This window comes from Hyla sarda, chromosome 7 (genome assembly GCF_029499605.1).
Source record: "Hyla sarda isolate aHylSar1 chromosome 7, aHylSar1.hap1, whole genome shotgun sequence".
NCBI lineage: Eukaryota > Metazoa > Chordata > Amphibia > Anura > Hylidae > Hyla > Hyla sarda.
In genome coordinates, this window is record NC_079195.1 from 24,948,187 (window position 1) to 24,968,563 (window position 20,377).

At 46.0% G+C, this 20,377-nt stretch overlaps 1 protein-coding gene across 1 annotated transcript; it reads right to left on the minus strand.

Annotated features, from left to right (window-relative positions):
• Nucleotides 1-979: 979 nt before the first annotated feature.
• On the minus strand, nucleotides 980-19,174 carry LOC130283101 (trypsin-like). Its single transcript, XM_056532287.1, has 5 exons — nucleotides 18,887-19,174; nucleotides 4,461-4,813; nucleotides 1,826-1,923; nucleotides 1,210-1,223; nucleotides 980-1,129 (listed from the first exon to the last, which is right to left on the minus strand). Exons 1-5 carry the CDS (start codon nucleotides 19,172-19,174, stop codon nucleotides 980-982), a joined length of 903 nt encoding a protein of 300 aa, XP_056388262.1.
• Nucleotides 19,175-20,377: the final 1,203 nt, after the last annotated feature.

The window sequence follows — 20,377 nt, forward strand, 5'->3', positions numbered from 1 at the left end:
TGTCCTCTATTGCTTTTACACAGTTTGGCATAATCTGCAAAGAAAGTATATTTTACTTTACATTCCCCCTATTAGGTCATTGTGGAATGTACTAAAGAGAACAGGGCCAAAAACTGTGGTACCTCACTAATAAGAGAGACCCCTCAAATATTGCTTCTGTGATACCCTACTACTAATAGTGACTCAATCACTTTACCTGAACACACCATTTATACACATCAGCCCAAGTATTTTCATTTTAGGTATCAACCTCAATGGCTGATAACAGGGCTGGGACGGAGGTTGGGACACCAAAAACTAACAAAATCTGACAGGTCCCATTCACGGAGCTTCGAAAGCTGATGTGAACGTAGCCTTAAAGGGGTACTCGCCCCTAGACATATTATCCCATATACAAAGGATAGGGGATAAGATGTCTGATCGCAGGGGTCCCACCGCTGGGGACCCCTGCGATCTTGCCTGCGGCACCCAGTCATCTGGTGCAGGGAGCGAACTTCACTACGTGCCAGATGACTGGCAATGTGGGGCGGAGGCTCGTGATGTCACGGTCACACCCCTCAATCAAGTCTATGGGAGGGGCCATGAGGGCTGTCTCGCCCCCTCCCATAAGCTTGCATTGAGGGGGCTTGGCCGTGACGTCACAAGCCTTCGACGCTTTAAACGAACATCGGGTGCAGCGGGAAGATTGGGGCGGTCTCCAGCTGCGGAACCCCAGCGATAAGATATCTTATCCCTTGGATAGGGGATAAGATGTCTAGGGGCGGAGTACCCCTTTAACTCCCTTAGAACATAAGGTGAATGCTACTTGAACCTGTTGATTTGTCTAATTCTGCACTTCTTGCTTAGTTGACAGGTGATATTTTGTATAATTAAATTCAAATTTGGTTCACATTTTAATAAAATTTGTATTTACTACAACGAGGTGAATGACAATAAAGTAGCAAAAGAAAGAAAGAAACAACTATAATAAAGTAGATATTTAGTTGGCGGCAACGGTGCTGGAGATCCAGGAGTTGTAGTTGCAGACCTTGGTGTAGACACCAGGATAGTTCCTGAGGGCACAGCCATATCCCCAGGAGACAACACCCTGGAGCTGTCCATTGCAGACCACGGGTCCACCGGAGTCACCCTGAGGAGATACAGAGAGATTTTGTATTAGATATTGATAATACTAATATTCTATATCCAACTGTGGGACTGAATGTCTACTTCTAAACCACCTACTGTAGATGCAGCAGTAATTGCCTCACCTATGGGAGAGGTGTCCCCTGTTCTCCTGATAGGTGAGTGTCTCATATTTTTATTTTATTTTATGGATATACCATACAGTATATAATCTGGTCTTTATAAACTATGTATGTTTATTTATTTATTTACCATATCCTTTCAACAGTCATTATTGTAGATGACCGAATCAATTCAGCAAAATTCAGATTCAGTCTGAATTTTACAAAAAAAATGTTATCTTGTTAGAAACCAAACTTTTTAAGATTTGTTTTGTTGGTTCGGTGGTGCTGTATGCATCTCAGCTTCTGCTAAATATATTTGCTAAATTGGGGTTCTTGCACCTGGCTCGGTCACGTAATATACTGTACATGAGCAGGGACTCCAGTCTTTGACAGAAGTCCCTGCTCCTGTACATATTTTTCTGAGGTATTCGCAGTTTTGTGCATCTTTAATCATTACTAATGTAAATTCATTGAAAAATGAATAAAGTAACAACACATTAAGAGTAATTTAAATAAAAAATAAATAAAAAAATAAATTTTGAATGAATCTTTCCTGGTAATACGTTTATATCTTAAAATTGAAATGAAATGAATACAACAGATCATGTTGCCGGTGATCTCACCGGGGTAGGCGTTGCTACACTGGGAGGCGGTCAGGATGGGGGCGTTCAGGCACTGCAGGAGGTTGGGCATGCTTGCTGCAAGTAAAATAATATAAAATATTAGTGTATTATATGTTTCCTAATCACTGGGATCTTTGCTTTTTAACCCCTTAAGGACGCAGGACGTAAATGTACGTCCTGGTGAGGTGGTACTTAACGCACCAGGACGTACATTTACGTCCTAAGCATAACCGCGGGCATCGGAGCGATGCCCGTGTCATGCGCGGCTGATCCCGGCTGCTGATCGCAGCCAGGGACCCGCCGGCAATGGCCGACGCCCGCGATCTCGCGGGCGTCCGCCATTAACCCCTCAGGTGCCGGGATCAATACAGATCCCGGCATCTGCGGCAGTTCGCGATTTAAATGAACGATCGGATCGCCCGCAGCGCTGCTGCGGGGATCCGATCATTCATAACGCCGCACGGAGGTCCCCTCACCTTCCTCCGTGCGGCTCCCGGCGTCTCCTGCTCTGGTCTGTGATCGAGCAGACCAGAGCAGAAGATGACCGATAATACTGATCTGTTCTATGTCCTTTACATAGAACAGATCAGTATTAGCAATCATGGTATTGCTATGAATAGTCCCCTATGGGGACTATTCAAGTGTAAAAAAAAATGTAAAAAAATGTAAAAGTAAAAGTAAAAAAAAAGTGAAAAATCCCCTCCCCCAATAAAAAAGTAAAACGTCCGTTTTTTCCTATTTTACCCCCAAAAAGCGTAAAAAACATTTTTATAGACATATTTGGTATCGCCGCGTGCATAAATGTCCAAACTATTAAAATAAAATGTTAATGATCCCGTACGGTGAACGGCGTGAACGAAAAAAAAAAAGTCCAAAATTCCTACTTTTTTAATACATTTTATTAAAAAAAAAATTATAAAAAATATATTAAAAGTTTTTTATATGCAAATGTCATATAAAAAAAAAGTACAGATCATGGCGCAAAAAATGAGCCCCCATACCGCCACTTATACGGAAAAATAAAAAAGTTAGAGGTCATCAAAATAAAGGGATTATAAACGTACTAATTTGGTTAAAAAGTTTGTGATTTTTTTTAAGCGCAACAAGAATATAAAAGTATGTAATAATGGGTATCATTTTAATCGAATTGACCCTCAGAATAAAGAACACATGTCATTTTTACCATAAATTGTACGGCGTGTAAACAAAACCTTCCAAAATTAGCAAAATTGCGTTTTTCGTTTTAATTTCCCCACAAAAATAGTGTTTTTTGGTTGCGCCATACATTTTATGATATAATGAGTGATGTCATTACAAAGGACAACTGGTCCCGCAAAAAACAAGCCCTCATACTAGTCTGTGGATGAAAATATAAAAGAGTTATGATTTTTAGAAGGCGAGGAGGAAAAAATGAAAACGTAAAAATTAAATTGTCTGAGTCCTTAAGGCCAAAATGGGCTGAGTCCTTAAGGGGTTAAACAGATACCAAGTTCCTGTACATGATCACTCTCATACACTACACTATAATAGCGTTGAGCGCGAATATTCAAAATGTGAATTTTTACAGCGTATATTGGCAATTTGCGATTTCGTGAATATTTATAATATAGCGCTATATATTCGTAATGGCGAATATTTGTTTTCTTCTTCATTACAATGATGTGTATAAAAAGTGATCATCCCTCCCTGCTTCCAGCATGTGATCCTATGAAGGCTACAATTATATTTACTGTGTGAGTCGGTGTGGAGCGCGAATATTTCGTATATGCCAATATTTGCGAATATTGGCTCTTCAAGAGGACACTGATCCCTCCTTTCTTTGACCTTTAGATAGGGTAGGTTAGTTTAGCAGATAGGTTCTAGGGTTTAGTGTTAGTTGAAAGATATAATCGCACATGCGCACAAAAATTTCATTACGATTTTCACATGAAAAAAAAAAAGAGAACGAACATAGCGAATATATGAATTTTGCGACCATAGGATGAATATTCATCCATATATTCGCTAAATATCGCAAATTCGAATATGGCCCCTGCCGCTAATCACTACACTATACTATAACTCCATGACAAAACTTATTGGTTAAATTTTCACACAGGTTTTTTTCTGCCATTTTTGGAAACCTGTCACTGTCGTTTTTGAGCTGAAGCCATTATCTGATACAAAAGGAATAGGAAATATAAAGGAAGGACTTATTCTTCTCCTACCTACTGGATCCACTTTTCTGACTTTGGCTCAAAAACTGCAGGGGCAGTTTTACAAAAAAAAATTTAAAACTGAAAAAACACTATGTGGACACCTAGACTTTTCCAGACAATGCTAATTCTTGCACAAGTGCAGATAATTCTCCATCTAAGCTTTTCATAAGATGGAAAAACATGACAACATTTTAGTTTACATGATGCTTTATTGGAATGTGGTAAAATGTAGCACCTTCCCATCCTGATCATTGTTGGTGTTCTACATGGGTCTCATCAATGTAACATTTGGTGATGGTTAAAGGTTCTGAAGAGGTTTTTTATTAGTGAGAGAATTAAAGAAACAAGAAGCATAACCCTGTTCCAAAATAATACCACTTGTTTTCATTGAGAATCTTTTGACGGATGACTTACTTCCACTGCTGAGGGTGTTGCCCCATCCGGAGATCAGACAGCTGGTTCCGGCAGAAGCGCAGCCAGTGGGCAGACCAACAGCCTTGACGTAGGAGTTGAGGGTGGCGGCAGAGGCCAGCTTGATCAACAGGATGTCATTGTCCAGGGTTCTGGAGTTGTAGCTTCCATGTCTGATGACCTTGGCGGAGTTAATGAACTGCTCGGTGCCTTCACTGGTAGCGATGTTGTGTTCTCCCAGTCTGACCTGAAAGCTCCTAGATGAAAATATGGAACAGTAAGAAGACTGAAGGCTATAGCTCTTAAAGGCATACTCCACTGCCCCAGTGTTCTGAACATTTAGCTCCGAAATCTGGGTGCGGATTGCGGGGTCGTGAAATCATGGCCATGCCCCCTCAATGTAAGTCTATGGGAGGGGGCGTGGCATCACAAGGGGGAAGACTCACATTTGGACACAATAATTTCAAATATAATATATAATGTCACTAAAAATATATTAGCTTGTCTTCTCATCTGTCTGCACTAAATACAGAGCTGGTATCTTTCGGGTAACAAGCAACCGAAGAACTCCTTAAGAAAACTTGTCATTTTTCCATGACTATATTTAGCTAAATTGTCCTTTTGTTTGGGTTTTTATAATCAATAGTCATTGCCTCTTCAATTCTTCCAATTCTATGTGGTTCCTTCAACACTGAAGATCACCTCAGCTACTGCACTTTAAAGTCTTCTACTACTGTTCCCTTGGTTGGCGCCTATACTAGAAACAGAAGTTGGTTTACCTCAGGTCATTTTTGAGTAATGATGGACCTTAAAGTTCAGTATTAAATTGTACTCCGGTGAAAAACTATTTTTGTAAAATCAACTGGTGCCAGAATATTTAACAGATGTAAATGACTTCTATTGAAAAATATTCACCTTTCCAGTACTTATCAGCTGCTGTATGCTCTATAGGAAGTTTGTTTCTTTTTAAATTCCTTTCCTTTCTGACCACAATGCTCTCTACTGACACCTCTGTCTGTCTCAGGAACTGTCAAGAGCAGGAGAGGTTTGCTATTGGGATTTTCTCCTGCTCTGGACAGTGCCTGACATGGACAGAGGTGTCAGCAGAGAGCACATCCTGTGAACACAGCAGTTTCAGTGTGTGAAGTTGTCGGGTGTGTCTCCTTTGAGCTCCAGGCTTCCACACAGAGAGAAGCAGCGTTTTTCACCTACCTTCCCAGGGGTGTGGCAGGCCCCTGGGGAGAGCTTTCCTGCATGGAGCCAAGGGAGTCTCGGGCTTCTACCTCTCGTTCCCGGCTGGCGAGAGGGGGGAAGATAGCATCTACAGCCGGTTCCAAGGTCGGGGTGAGGCGTTCCAGCAGGGCCCGCAGAAATGCGGAGCCCGCTCCCCCGTCCAAACCCGAAGGACGCAAGGCTACAGCCAAGAACAGCGGACCTTCTGCTACCCCTGAACCCCAGCAATGGGGGGTACGGGGTCCAAGGGAGTCTCTGGAGATGTATGGGTCACGGATCCAATCCAAGATGGCGGAGTATGAAGAGTTGGGAAGAAAACTTAGGAGCCTGAGGGAAGACCTGAAGTTTTCACGCTACCAGGCTTACAATGCCTCTGCAGGTAAGAGGCAGAAGTTTACTGCTCAGGTGCAGGCTCTTAAGGCAAATGTGGCTGAGGTGGAGGAGGCCAGAAGGAACATTGCTGAGGATGCAGGGTTCTTTAAGGAAAAACTTACTAACAATGAAAGATTTAAAAACCCGCATGCATGTGCAGACAGCCATGAGGACAGCAGTGAGGAGGAAGATGGAGAGGAGGAAGGTGATGGAGAGTCAGGTGAAGCTGTGGAGAGTGAGGGGGATGCTGCCCCTGGTGCATGTGACCCCCAGCCCCCCCCAAGATAGCTACCCAGAGCCCTATCAAGTGGCGTTACCTTCCAGTGATGGGGAGATGGAGGATAGCTGTGAGGAGGACGCAGCTAGTGGGGGTTTGCTGAGAGTTATTGTGCAGCAGGAGTCACCTACCCGCTTTGAGGATTTTGCCTTTGGTGAAGATCTTGGCAAGAATGATGTAGTGAAGAAAAGGAAGAAGCAGAAAGTTCAGGAAACGGTATCTTTTGTTTTTCATTCATTCAAGCAGTCTGGGCCAGCTGTGAAGTTGGTTCAGGCTGCTGGGCCCCCCAAACTGCCAGACCCCGTTCCTGTCATGGACCGGGGCCAGCAAGGGGGGTACAGCATGGCGTCTGAAAAGGCTGTAGGCGCAATAGATGTGAAGCCCACCCATCCTACCGGTAGGGAGGGGCAGGATGGGCTCATGGTGGGAAGTGGCGAGGCAAGTTATGCCGCCGCGTGCTCGGGGGGCGGTTCCCCGAGTGCTGTGGGCATTACCGGCGCTGCGGGGCACTCCCCTGTGAGGGGGGGAGTGTCCAGGCGCCGTTGGCAGAGAATGGTGGGTCCAGGTGCTCGGGGGGCGGTCCTCCGAGTACTATATGTTCTGTGGGCGCTGCGGGGCACTCCTCTGTGAGGGAGGGGAGTGTCCGGGCGTCAGAGTCTGCTGCAGAGCCCGTGCGGACGGGCACAGCTGGCACGGTGGGGATTCCCTGCGTGTCAGAGAGTGTGGGCGGAGCTGGGGTGCGCCCGGGGGGGCAGCTCCAGACTCCAGAAGGGACATCGCCCATGGAGGAGGAGCCCTTGGCGTCAACCCCAGCAACAGCTAAGACAGCAAAGAACATTATTAAACCAGCTATACTACAAGTCCCAGCCAGCCCAGAATCTGTTAGGCAGGTAATGAGTGGAGGATGTGAGAATGCTGAGTGTAGTAGTGTTGTGGATGAGAGGAGTGCATGTGGGAGTGTAAGTGGAGTGAATGATGGTGGGACTAGTAGTGGTAAGAGTGGAAAGTCGGGTATGAATGGGAATAAAGATGGGAGTAGTGGTGTGAGTGGCTGTACTGACGGTTCTGGGTCTGGGTCTGGTCTGGCTGCCCCCCCGGTAGTGATTGCTTCTAGGAGCTATGCCAATGTCACTGCCGGGGGTTCAGGGGGGTCCCCGTCTCTGTCCGGCTCTGGAGGCCACTTGCAACAGCGCCTCCTGGAGGCTCTACGCAGGGGCGACAGGTCGATCCAGGTAGAGGGAAAGGGTGTGGTCGACCTGTCTTTCTGGATAGAGAGGCACGGTTTGGGGGCTTTCCGAGAGCGGAATGGGGAGGTGGTCTGGTCCCTCCCGACAACCGGGCAGGACAGTAACCGTAGGAATGTGGTCCGTCTGATTTGGAGGGGCGAGGATGCGTGCCCACCTCGCTCTAAAGTGGTTGAGCTCCTCCTTCAGATGGAATTCAGGGCAAGTGACATCTTTGCCCTCATTCACCCCTACGGTTCATCCGAGTTTGATGTCAGTTTTGTACGGCCAGAGGGTCTCGAACTCTTCTGGTCAAACTACGAAGTGGCAAAGAACGAGCCCGGCTGGCGGGATTTTGCCGTCAAGGCGATTTCCCGTCAGAACTCTGTCAAGAAAGTTACCGTTTTGACCCGTAACGAGTCACTTTCTTGTTATGACATTATGACCTGGCTTGGACGGTATGGGGATGTGACGGATATGCCCAAGAAAAACTTGGATGAGCACGGGATCTGGTCCGGGGCCTGGACGTTTTCCGTCAAACTCAAGCGTTCAGGGAGTACAGTTGCCCACATTCCGTCAGCCGCCTTCCTTGGACGCGATAGGATCCAGGTCTTCTACCAGGGGCAACCCAAGGTCTGTCACAGGTGTGGCAGCCCCACCCACTTTAGCGCAGCCTGTACTGTGCAGGTCTGCGCTTTGTGTGGTGGGGTGGGTCATCTGGCCGCATCCTGTAGGCAGATCCGGTGCCACCTGTGTGGTGTCCTCGGGCACCCTTTTAGCCGTTGTCCTAGCGCCTTCGCCCGTGCGGCGGCCGCTCCGGCTGAGGAGAGCTGCGAAGTTGCCTCGGCTGGGGAGGGTACGGGCAGGGATGGGGGCGCAACAGGGCTAGTGAGGAGGAAAAAGGGCCCCGCCAAACTAAGGCGGGAGGAAAATCGTAGAAGGAGTAGGGAGCTGGAGAGTGCCCAGGTGACGGGGGTAGCTTCAGCCCCTGCTCCTGAAGCTGGCCCTGTAACCGCTGAAGCCCTAGAAGAGAACGTGCTGGATGAGGAGATCAGGAGACTTCACAGAGAGAAAGGCAATATGGCCGACCCTTCCGATTCCTCCCACTATGAAAGTGTGGATGAGGAAAGTGGGGTGAGGCCCAAAAAGAAAGATAAGGGCAAAAGGAAAGGGAAAAAGAAGAGGTCAGAGCCCTCTGAAGTTCCTTGTACTACGGGCCAGGTCCAAAACGGAAGCCTGACTGCCCCCCCTCTGATTGACCTGTCAAACCGATACCTCGTCCTCGATACCATCTCCTCCCCCTCCTTGGAGGGGGAAGGTGAGGACGGGGTGCCTAGGGAGAAGGAGCCTCTGGGGGGAACTGGGCCCTGTCCTGTTGAGGCACCTTCCTCAGAGGGCAGGGCTAGACCGGAGCCGGACAGAGACGGGGACCATATGGATCAATCGGAGTGTAAAAAAAGATCCAAGAGTGGTCCTGCCCTCTCATCTTCTTCGGGGGATGAGGGGGCAAAAAAGAAGGGAAAGAGAAAGTAAAGGGTGTGGCCGTCTAATTTAATCACCCTGTATGGCGGCACTCACCCCATTGACGCTGGCATCTATTAACTGTGCCAGTATAAAGTCAGATACGGCTAGATTCGCAGCCTTTGATTTTCTCGGCCGTGTTGAAGCCGACATTTTCCTTTTACAGGAGACCAGGTTGTCAGATCTAGCCTCTCTGGTAAAAGCCAGAAGAGAGTGGAGGCGCTGTTCCTCCCACTGGTCTCTTGCGGCTGAGCCGTATAGTGGGGTGGCGGTCCTTTTTACCGCTCCTGTTGAATGCCGACGGGTTATTGAATTAGAAATGGGGAGGTGCCTGATCTTAGATGTCTTCATGAAGGGACAAGAGCTCCGGCTCATTAACATCTACGCCCCGCAAACTAAGCGGGGCCGTAAAGATCTCTTTATAAGGATTAAGCCCTTTCTTTTTACGAGTCGGCAAGTGATCTTTGGAGGGGACTTCAATAATGTCACGAGGTCCCAAGATAGGAGAGGCTCCAATGGTCCGCTGACTTGCGATAGTGTGGCACTGATTAGCATAGCTAGAGAAGCTCGCCTAGAGGACGCCCACATCCGGAGCCCCTCGGGCCACGCGGGTTTCACCTATCATCAAGGTAGTCGCAGGTCTAGGATAGATAGGTTTTATTTAAAGGAGGAAGCTGTCTCTTCCGTAGTGTCCGTGGTTGAGGTGGAGTTCTCCGATCACTGTATGATTTTGTTTTCCCTGAATGTTTCAGAGACCCCCCGGATGGGAAAAGGTTATTGGAAGCTGAATTCGTCCCTCCTGGAGGAAGCGGAAGTAAGACAGTCCTTTGAGGATTTTCTTCAGAGCCAGGTACCTTTACTGGGCCTATGTAGTAGTAAGTCAGAGTGGTGGGAGATATTCAAGAAGCGGGTTGCGGGGTTCTTCCGCCAGCTCTCGAGCCTCAGGTCTCTGAACAGGTACCGCTTGTATCAGGGTCTGAGGAGGAAACTCGAGCTTCTTGTCTCGACTGGAGGTAGCCGAGAGGATATCTCCAGAGGGAAGTCCTTGCTGATGAGGTGTCAGTACGATAGGCACGCATCTTTGGTTTTTGAGAGGGATTTCGGGAAGTACCGCTCGCCCGACCCTTACAGAAACTGTAAGATGTCAGTGAGTAGTAAAGTCATTTCAGGACTGATTGATAGTACAGGATCTCTGAATCGGTCCAGATCAGGGATCTTGGAGGTTGTCAGATCCTTCTACTCGCACCTCTTGGGAAGGAAGGATCTAGATCGAGACAGGATGTCGGTTTTCCTGACTGAAACCATTCCTGAGCCAGGGGTAGACCCCTCTCTTGATGTTTTGGCAGAAGAAATCAGGGAAGAGGAAGTGAGAATGGCGATCGAGGGGCTTGCCCCTAAGAAGTCGCCAGGTCCGGATGGCTTAACATCCGAGTGGTACAGGACCTTTAAGGAGTCTTTAGCTCCCCTCTTGACTGAGGTATTCAATGAGTGTCTCTCCTCGGGAACTCTGCCGAAGTCAATGAGGAGGTCAGCCCTGATTCTTCTGTCAAAGGGTAAAGATCCTAGCCATATTGGGAATTGGAGACCCATAGCTCTTCTCAATACGGACAGGAAGCTTCTGGCTAAGATATTGTTTAATCGGCTGGTGAAGTTTGCACCCCGGCTCCTTTCGGGGGCTCAGCACTGCTCTTTTCCAGGCCGAAGCACCTTAAGTGCTGTCCTTAGTGTCAGGGAGGCAGTGGAGCGGAGTAGTGCAGGTCTCTGGAAAGGGTACTTGCTGTCCTTGCATCAGGCCAAAGCATTTGATCGGGTGAACCACGAGTACCTATGGTCCGTCCTCCTGAGATATGGCTTACCAACTACTTTTGTTAATTGGCTTAAGATCTTGTATGCAGGGGCAGAGAGTTTCCCGCTGGTGAACGGGTGGTCTGGCCGCTCTTTTGTGGTGGGGTCCGGAGTCCGTCAGGGTTGTCCTCTGAGCCCGCTTTTATACGTGTTCGCAATCGATCCCTTCGTCCGGAGGGTAGATTGTGGGCCGTTGGCGGGAGTCGGGATGAGTCTGTGTCGCCCAGAGAGTGGTGGCGTACGCTGACGATGTCACTATTTTCGTCTCCTCAAGAGAGGAGGTCGATGTGGTGATGTCGGAGGTGGACCGCTACTCGGAGGCATCCGGGTCTAAGATCAACCGGGATAAGTGTGAGAGTCTCTGGCTGGGAGGGGGAGACCCCACGTTTGATCTCCCGGACACCCTTCCAGTGCCCCAAGAGTCAGCAAAAGTCTTAGGCATCACATTCGGCCAAGATGATTATCCCACCAAAAACTGGGATGGTAAGCTCCAGGATGCAGCTCAGAAGGTGGATCAGTGGAAGGGTTGGTCTATGACCCTCAGGGAAAGGGTACACCTGATCAAATCATACCTGCTCCCCTTGTTTATCTATCTGGGCAGCGTATGTATCTTGCCAGAAGCTTACTACACTAGGATCTACAGCCTGTTTTTCCAACTGTTATGGGGGAACAGGATGAACCTAGTCAAGAGGGAGGTTACGTACCGCACGAGGAGACTAGGGGGTTTATCTATGGTAAACCCTGTGGTGTTCTTTACGAACACCTTCTTGAAAGCCAACATCGCAAACCTCTGGTCAGAGAGGGCTTCTCCATGGGTACTCTCCTGCAGGGAATGGTTTCGGCCTTTCTTCCAGGAATGGGAGAGAGGAGGGCGAGTGAAGGACCTCCGTACACCCCATGGATATCTTCCGGCTTACGCTACCCCGACTCTGAAGGCGATACGCCGGTGGGGTCTGGGAGTGTGGGAGATCAGGACCCAGTCAAGGCAGTTCCTTGACAAACGGGTTCTGTTGACCCACTTCCAGAAGCCTCTGGCGCTCAGGGACTGCCCAGGTCAGGATCTGAGGGTGGGGTTGTATCTTTTGAACATGAAAAGGATCCCCCAGAAGTTTTGGGACTTGGCCTGGCGCTGCTTTCAGGGGAAGCTATATGTAAGGGACAACCTGAAGTGTAGGAACTCTGATGACCGGGGATGTCCCCGAGAAGAGTGCGGGGACACGCTGGAAAGCATGGACCACTTCCTGCTTCATTGTCCCTTTAATATAGGGGTTTGCAACCGGGTGGGCGCTTCCATCAACTGGAGTCAACTTGCCGGCCTTACCTATCCGGAGTGGGCTTATGGGGCATTCAGGTCCCTGGGTGGCCGAGACCGGGGCACTTTATTCTTAGTTAGTTTAGTGGTTAGGTACTACACGTGGAATGCACGGTGCTTAGTATCGACCCAACAGAAAGTCCTCTCCGAGGTGGAGGTCTGTAGGAACATCACTGGTGACCTCGGGAAGATTAGGTCTTTGGAGTATGGCAGTCTTGATACCAGTAGGGCTTCTCTCCTATGGAGAGGTTTTTCTTTTGATGTGCCCTAGGTACTAGGCCCTTAAGGTGAAGTACCTTATTTTGGCCAGGGATAGTGTATATATCTTAGGGTGAGTATAGGGTCAGTTTCATGAAAGGATAGTGATAGGGTTAGAGGTTGATAGGGAGAGGAATTGAAATTTAATTTTATCAGGATTGCCATCCTTCTTCCTGGTGGGGGGCTATGCATGTCACCTTAGCCTTTTGTTTTGTTTTCTATGGATGGATTGTAAAGGGCTTGCAGGCAACCAAACTTGGGCCTTGTGGTTTTGGTGTATTGTACTGTTAATATTGCTTTGTTGTAGAGTATGTATATATTGTTTTGTATATATTGTTCTGTTTACATTAGGTGGGTAGGGGTGTATTTTTGGTTGGGTGGGGTTTCTTTTTTTGGGGGGGGGGGGGTGGTGGTGGTGTGTACCCAGGACTGGACTGTTGCAGTGGATACTATTTTGGGGGTCTGGTATGGGTCAGTTGTGGACAAAAACTGTGACCTATGGACTCTGACCCATGTCCAGAGGGGGTGGTGGGATAGTTTAGTATAGGTTGTTTTTCTGTGTTATTGAGTTTTTTTTTTTTTTTTTGTTATGTACATTCTGTATGGTTTTATGTATAGTGGGAATTTTTTTTTTTTTATTATAATTTTTTTTTATTTTTATTTATTGAAGTTTTATTATTTATATAATGTCATAATTATTTTGAGAGAAAGGCAGTCGGACCAGTTTTCAGTTATTATAGTATAGTGTTAAGAGTACAATATATTTATGTTTGTGTCCCAGTGTGGATTAGTTTTTGTTTGTGGATATATATATATATATATATATATATATATATATATATTTTGTTATCCAAGTTGGATTATTTTTGTTAAGGCAGCTAGCCATATTTTTTCTTTTTTTTTTTTGGGGGGGGGGGGGGGGAGTGTGGTTATGTTTCCTAGTTTGGATATTTTTAGTTTTTGATCCAAGCGAAGAAAGCTTTATTTATGTTCATTAGGTATGTGTGTGTGTGTTGGACTATAGTAGGTAATGATTTATTTATTCATTTATTTTTGGTTTATCTGGGCTGGCCGGTTAGGAAGGTTTAAGTTGTTATTTTGAGACGGATAGTTTGTTTTTATGTTCAGTTTTGTTAATTTTATTACAGTGAAATGAACTTGTTTTGTGTTTTGTACTTTTATAATAAAAAAGAGTGTCAGCAGAGAGCACTGTGGTCAGACAGAAAATAAATTAAAAAAGAAAAGAACTTCCTCTGTAGTATACAGCAGCTGATAAGTACTGGAAGGATTAAGATTTCTAAGTAGAAGTAATTTACAAATCTGTTTAACTTTCTGGCACCAGTTGATTAAAAAAAAAATAGTTTTTCACCGGAGTACCCCTTTAACTTTTTAGTTTGCTACACTGACACTTTTACCCTTCGGGGTAGTAAAACATTTTATAGACAGATGAATTCTGTGACGAGACCCTAACCTACAATGAGCCATTTAATGCTTTTCTAATACCACAAAGGGCCTTCGAGACACCTCAGACACACAGGGTGAGATTACATGTTTTCTTCACCATATGGCTTCATTACAGATCATAGAGGCATCAATGGCTCCAACACAATAAAACATGCAACATTGTTCTGTGGTTCCACTTAGCTAATAGGCGATTTCAACTAAAAGGTTTAGTCTTAGGTTAAATAGAAGTGACTTACGCCTTGTGCGGCACCCCAGACATCGGGAGAGAACTTTGCTCTGTGCCGGATGACTGGTGATGCATGGTGGAGTATCATGAGGTCACGGCCATGACCCCTCAATGCAAGTCTATGGGAGGGGGCATGACGGCTATCACGCCCCCTCCTATAGACTTGCACGGAGGGAGCATGGCATGACATCATGAGCAGGGCATGATCGTGACTTCACAAGCCTCTGGCACTGCACCCATCGCTCTAAACGAAAGCCAGGGTGCAGCCGGGAGATCACAGGGGTCCCCAGCAGCGGGACCCCCATGATCAGACATCTTATCCCCTATCTTTTGGATAGGGGATAAGATGTCTAGGGGCGGAGTCCCCCTTTAAATAGACAATTTCATGTAGGGCAAAGTCTAGGACACATTGGAGATGTGCACACTGGCCCTCTAAATTTCAGCTAGTGCATGAGTATGATTCCTGTGGGGCAGACCAGGAACTGCAGCCATGAAGGTGGAGGCAGGAGATAGGCCACAGGAGGAAGCCATGACCAGCCAAAGTGCAGGTAAAGCAGTGATGGCAGCCTGGCAGCAGTGAGTGCCGCTACCCTCATCACACAGGTGAATGCCAACAGTACCCTTCCACCAATACCCCTCGTTGTTTGAGTTTTTACGGATCTCAGCACACTTAGGACTATGTCCACATGTGGGCATTTTCTTTATCTTCGCTTAGGGGACATGGGTCTTCCCTGGGAGAATATCTTTCATCAGAACAAGAGCGACAGAAATCAGACGATTTGGGTCAATGTTTTTGTCAATGATTTCCTGAGGTTCTTCAGTCTGGTCAGCTGTGTCAGAAGAATGAGAGAGAACATTGATCTTATCGTTCTTTATTGCAAGACGAAAGTGCAAAATGAAGCTGAACCTTATGAAGAAGAGCGCCCACCTGGCTTGTTGAAGATTAAAATTCTGAGCAAGTTGTAGGAAGGTCCAGTGTTAAAGAGGTACTCCACTGGAAAACATTTTATTTTAAATCAACAGGTGCCAGACAGTTAAACAGATTTGTAAATTACTTCTATTTAAAAATCTTAACCCTTCCAGTACTTATCAGCTGTTTTATGATCCACAGAAAGATATTTTCTTTTTGAATTTCCTTTCTGCCTGACCACACTGCTCTCTGCTGACACCTCTGTCCATTTTAGGAACTTTCCAGAGTAGGAGCAAAACCCATAACCTATCCTGCTCTGGACAGTTCCTGAATTGAACAGTGGTGTCAGATGAGAGCACTGTGGTCAGACAGAAATGAAATTCAAAAAGAAAAGAACTTCCTGTGGATCATACAACAGCTAAGAAGTACTGGAAGGGTTAAATCTGTTTAACATTCTGGCACTAGTTAATTAATTTTTTTTTTTCCAGTGGAGTACTCCTTTAATGGTCCATGTAGATGACCACAGGAAGCAGAGTGCCTTCCTGCAAGTATCTTGATTCCACAAGAGCCAACTCCCCACCACCAATGATTTATGTTTTAGTTCCTCTTCGCACAAGAGAAGAGATGGAAGAAAAAAACACTAGTGACACATTTTCCCCTGGAGTTCTGTAACAGAACCTCTCCAGCTTCACCAGAGGAGGCATCGACTTCAATGAAGAACCTCTTAGATGTATCAGGGGGATGTAGAACAGGAGCAGCAAACTAAGAAGGCAAAGTCAGCCTCGGGTTTAGTTCTTGTCATCCACCACTTTTTTGGTCAAGGCAGATATCGGAGCAGTCAGGGAAAAAATGGGTATACATTTACTATAGAATTTGGCGAAATCCCAAGAATCTGACGTGGCCAGTTTAAGATAAAACATAAGAAGTCGTTCCATAGTGAAAAACCACCAGCAGGTAGCCCCAAATGAGGGGAAATTGTGCTTACCGCAGGTGGTTGTGTGGACACACAGAACAATGGGTTGGGTGAGTGAAGATAAAAGTTCTGTCCGTGGCCCTCTTGCTGAACAGTAACAAACAAATAGAAGACTTCTAACGGGAGCTGCAGGGTAACAAATCATCGCTGGCTGGAACGATCACAGGTAAGAACGAAGGATTTAATCTAAAACCAAGCAACGTGTGGCTTCATCAGGCATATGAATGGAACTTTGAACCATCTGTCACTCCTCTACACCACTCTGCAACCCACGTACACCCCTCTACACCCCTGTGCCACCCATGTACACTCCTACACCCCTCTTCCACCCACGTACACCCCTCTACACCCCTCTGCCACCCATGTACACTCCTGCACCCCTCTTCCACCCATGTACACCCCTTCTACATCCCTCTGCCACCCATGAACACTCCTCCACCCCTCCTCCACCCATGTACACTCCTGCACCCCTCTTCCACCCATGTACACCCCTTTACATCCCTCTGCCACCCATGTACACCCCTCTGCCACCCATGTACACCCCTCTACACAGGGTCAGATCCAGAGTCTACTCTCGGCAGGGGCACTATTAGAGTATTTTGTGTTGGCGGACAGAAAATAAGATGTTGCTTACGGGACTTACAATATTATTAAATGTATCATACAGTCCTAACCTTGTTTAAGACTCTTAGGCCGGGCTCACATGTCAGAATAATAAACAAATATACCATTTGCCACAGACTGGGAAAGTGCTAAAGAAGTTTTTACCATTTAAAACTACAGCTCCCAGTATGACCTAAGCAGTGGTAAGGGGATGCTGGGAGTTGTTGTTTCACCCATCATAACTGCAGAACTTACAAGTGACTCCAGCTCTGATAGGACATAGTGAGGAGAATACAGAATGATATCAGTGACTACAGGTGACGTCTCCTCTATAGTGAGGAAAATACACAATAATATCAGTGATTACAGGTGACGTCTTCTCTATAGTGAGGAGGATACAGAATGATATCAGTGACTACAGGTGATGACTTCTCTATAGTGAGGAGGATACAGAATGATATCAGTGACTACAGGTGATGACTTCTCTATAGTGAGGAGAATACACAATGATATCAGTGATTACAGGGGATGTCTTCTCTATAGTGAGGAGGATACAGAATGATATCAGTGACTACAGGTGATGACTTCTCTATAGTGAGGAGAATACAGTATGATATCAGTGACTACAGGTGATGTCTTCTCTATAATGAGGAGGATACAGAATGATATCAGTGACTACAGGTGATGACTTCTCTATAGTGAGGAGAATACGTAATGATATCAGTGATTACAGGTGACATCTTCTCTATAGTGAGGAGGATACATAATGATATCAGTGACTACAGGTGATGACTTCTCTATAGTGAGGAGAATACACAATGATATCAGTGATTACAGGTGACGTCTTCTCTATAGTGAGGAGAATAGACAATGATATCAGTGATTACAGGTGACGTCTTCTCTATAGTGAGGAGAATATACAATGATATCAGTGACTACAGGTGACATCTCTATAGTGAAGAGAATACACAATGATATCAGTGACTACAGGTGACGTCTTCTCTATAGTGAGGAGAATACACAATGATATCAGTGACAACAGGTGACGTCTTCTCTATAGTGAAGAGAATACACAATCAATAGATTGTCTATGCATGTAGATACCTTCATAGTGCTAAAATATAAGTTTTCAGCATAAACAATATAAATACACGGTATCTAACAAATACAGTCAAAGACATATAAATTACAAAGAAAGCCGATTGTTCTAAAACTAAAAGGCAAAGAACACTGGGAGGCGTGTGGCTGCAGATGCCTAAAGAGGCCACCCCCAAAAGACACCGTACTGTATGTGTATAAAAAATCTTTAGCAGTACAACGTTTTATACATAAGAAATGAACTTAGTAATGCAGGATCGTATCTAATCTCCTGTTCAGACCATGAGGAAATCTGGTATTCAATTTTAGAATCCAGAAGACCTCACGGTCCAGGATTTTTTGCCTGAGATTGGCACCTCTTGAGGACAATCTCACTCTTTCGATACACTGCAACTGTAAGGAGGATGTATTACCATTGTGGACTTCAGCAATATGTTTAGATACCATAGTCACGTGACTGAAAATGACCTACATCTGACAGATGCTAGCGTATCCTGACTTTCAATGCGTTTATAGTGCATCCAACATATTGAAGGTTACAGTCACGGCACGTTAATAGGTAGATAACTCCGGTTGTGCTGCAGTTAATGTACTGTTTCATATTAAATTTGTTATGATTGCTACATGATGCAAAGCTGTTACAATGTAGGTTTTTTCTCAGGTTGATCAGAAAATAGACTCAGCGATAATAGCTGGCCCAGAGTAGGAGCCCTTCGTGACACACACATATACCCTGAGTCAAAAGCTTCCCTGACTCCGGGGTTAGTGTACAAAATGGGTACATATTTGTCAATAATTTTCTTGACTGACCTGAATTCAGTACTATACTGAGTTGAAAAGATGATGGGCTTGCTGACTTCCCCAGGCAAGGGTTTGATGTAGTTAATTTTAATAAGGTCTGTACGGTTCCTCTCCTCAGCAATCTTCACTGCCCTGGAGATGGACCAATTGGGATACCCACGCTGTCGCAAGCGGTTGCCGACAGCAACTGTTTCCCTAGAAAAATCAGTCTCAAGGGAGCAATTACGGCGTGCCCGGATCAACTCCCCCAGGTAGATTTTCAAGTACATGAACCGGGTGACACGATGTGGCATGTAAAATTGAATTTACTGATGTTTTCTTTCTATACGTAGTGGATATAATTTTGCCGATCATTTTGTCACCCCGTAAGTGTAAGTCAAGAAAATCTATTTCCCCCTGTTGATGGCTGCCCGTAAATATGAGGTTACAGTCATTGGAGTTAAGAAACTCCATGAACCCCTGTATGTCCGCCACATCGGATACCCAAATGAACAGGAGATCGTCGATATAGCGGCCATACCACAACAGGTGTTCGCTGTAGGGGTTACTGAGGGCGAAAAGAATCCCCCCGTCTTCGTGTACCTGTCTGTTCTCCATGATATCCTAATAAAATACCTGTTCCCTGAGTCAAGCACTGCACGATCCTTCTTTTTCCTCTAAATATAATACTATCACACACTGCACCCTCTGAATATAATACTACCACACACTGTGCCCTCTGAATATAATACTACCACACACCGTACCCTCTGAATATAATACTACCAAACACCGTACCCTCTGAATATAATACTATCACACACTGCACCCTCTGAATATAATTCTACCACACACTGCACTCTGAATATAATTTGCTGTGTAGTGCACCCTCTGAATAAAATACCGTAATGTATTGTGGCCCATAAAAAACGTACCGCCCCAGAAATTCCTCATAATATATACTTCTGAAATGCAAAACACTCTGTGCCTTCACATATAGCAATAATGCCCCATTTTGTACCCCTACATGTAATAATTATGACCCATCCTCTTGCCCCACATAATAATAATGCTGTGCCCCTAAAATATAATGCCCACGTTATTTGCCCCTCACATATAATGCCCCTGTTCTTTGCCCCTCACATATAATGCCCCCATCATGCGCCCCTAACATAAAATGCCTCCATAATGCGCCCCTTATATATAATGCCACATCATGCGTCCCTCGCATATAATGCCCCTTGTGCTGTGCCCTTCACATATAATGCCCCCATTCTTTGCCCCTCACATATAATGCCCCTGTTCTTTGCCCCTCACATATAATGCCCCCATCATGCGCCCCTAACATAAAATGCCTCCATCATGCGCCCCTTATATATTATGCCACATCATGCGTCCCTCACATATAATTCCCCTTGTGCTGTGCCCCTCACATATAATGCCCTCTGTGCTGTGCCCTTCACATATAATGCCCCTGCTCTTTACCCCTCACATATAATTCCCCCATCATGCGCCCCTCATATATAATGCCCCCACTATGCGCCCCTCACATATAATGCCCCCTGTGCTGTGCCCTTCACATATAATGCCCCCGTTCTTTGCCCCTCACATATAATGCCACTATCATGCGCCCCTCACATATAATGCCCCCATCATGTGCCCCTCATATATAATGTCCCCATCGTGTGCCCCTCACATATAATGCCCCCATCATGCGCCCCTCACATATAATGCCCCCATCATGTGCCCCTCACATATAATGCCCCCATCATGCGCCCCTCATATATAATGCTCCATCATGCAGAGAGGTGTAGAGGAGTG

Bases quoted from the DNA above. Each gene is read 5' to 3' on its own strand.
- LOC130283101 (XM_056532287.1), bottom strand. From the start codon at position 19,174: ATGGAGAACAGACAGGTACACGAAGACGGGGGGATTCTTTTCGCCCTC. The intron at 4,814-18,886 runs GTAAATTCAATT...ATCCGCACCCAG, and splicing joins CGTATAGAAAGAAAACATCA to ATTTCGGAGCTAAATGTTCA. The intron at 1,924-4,460 runs GTCATCCGTCAA...ACTTGCAGCAAG, and splicing joins ACCCTCAGCAGTGGAAGTAA to CATGCCCAACCTCCTGCAGT.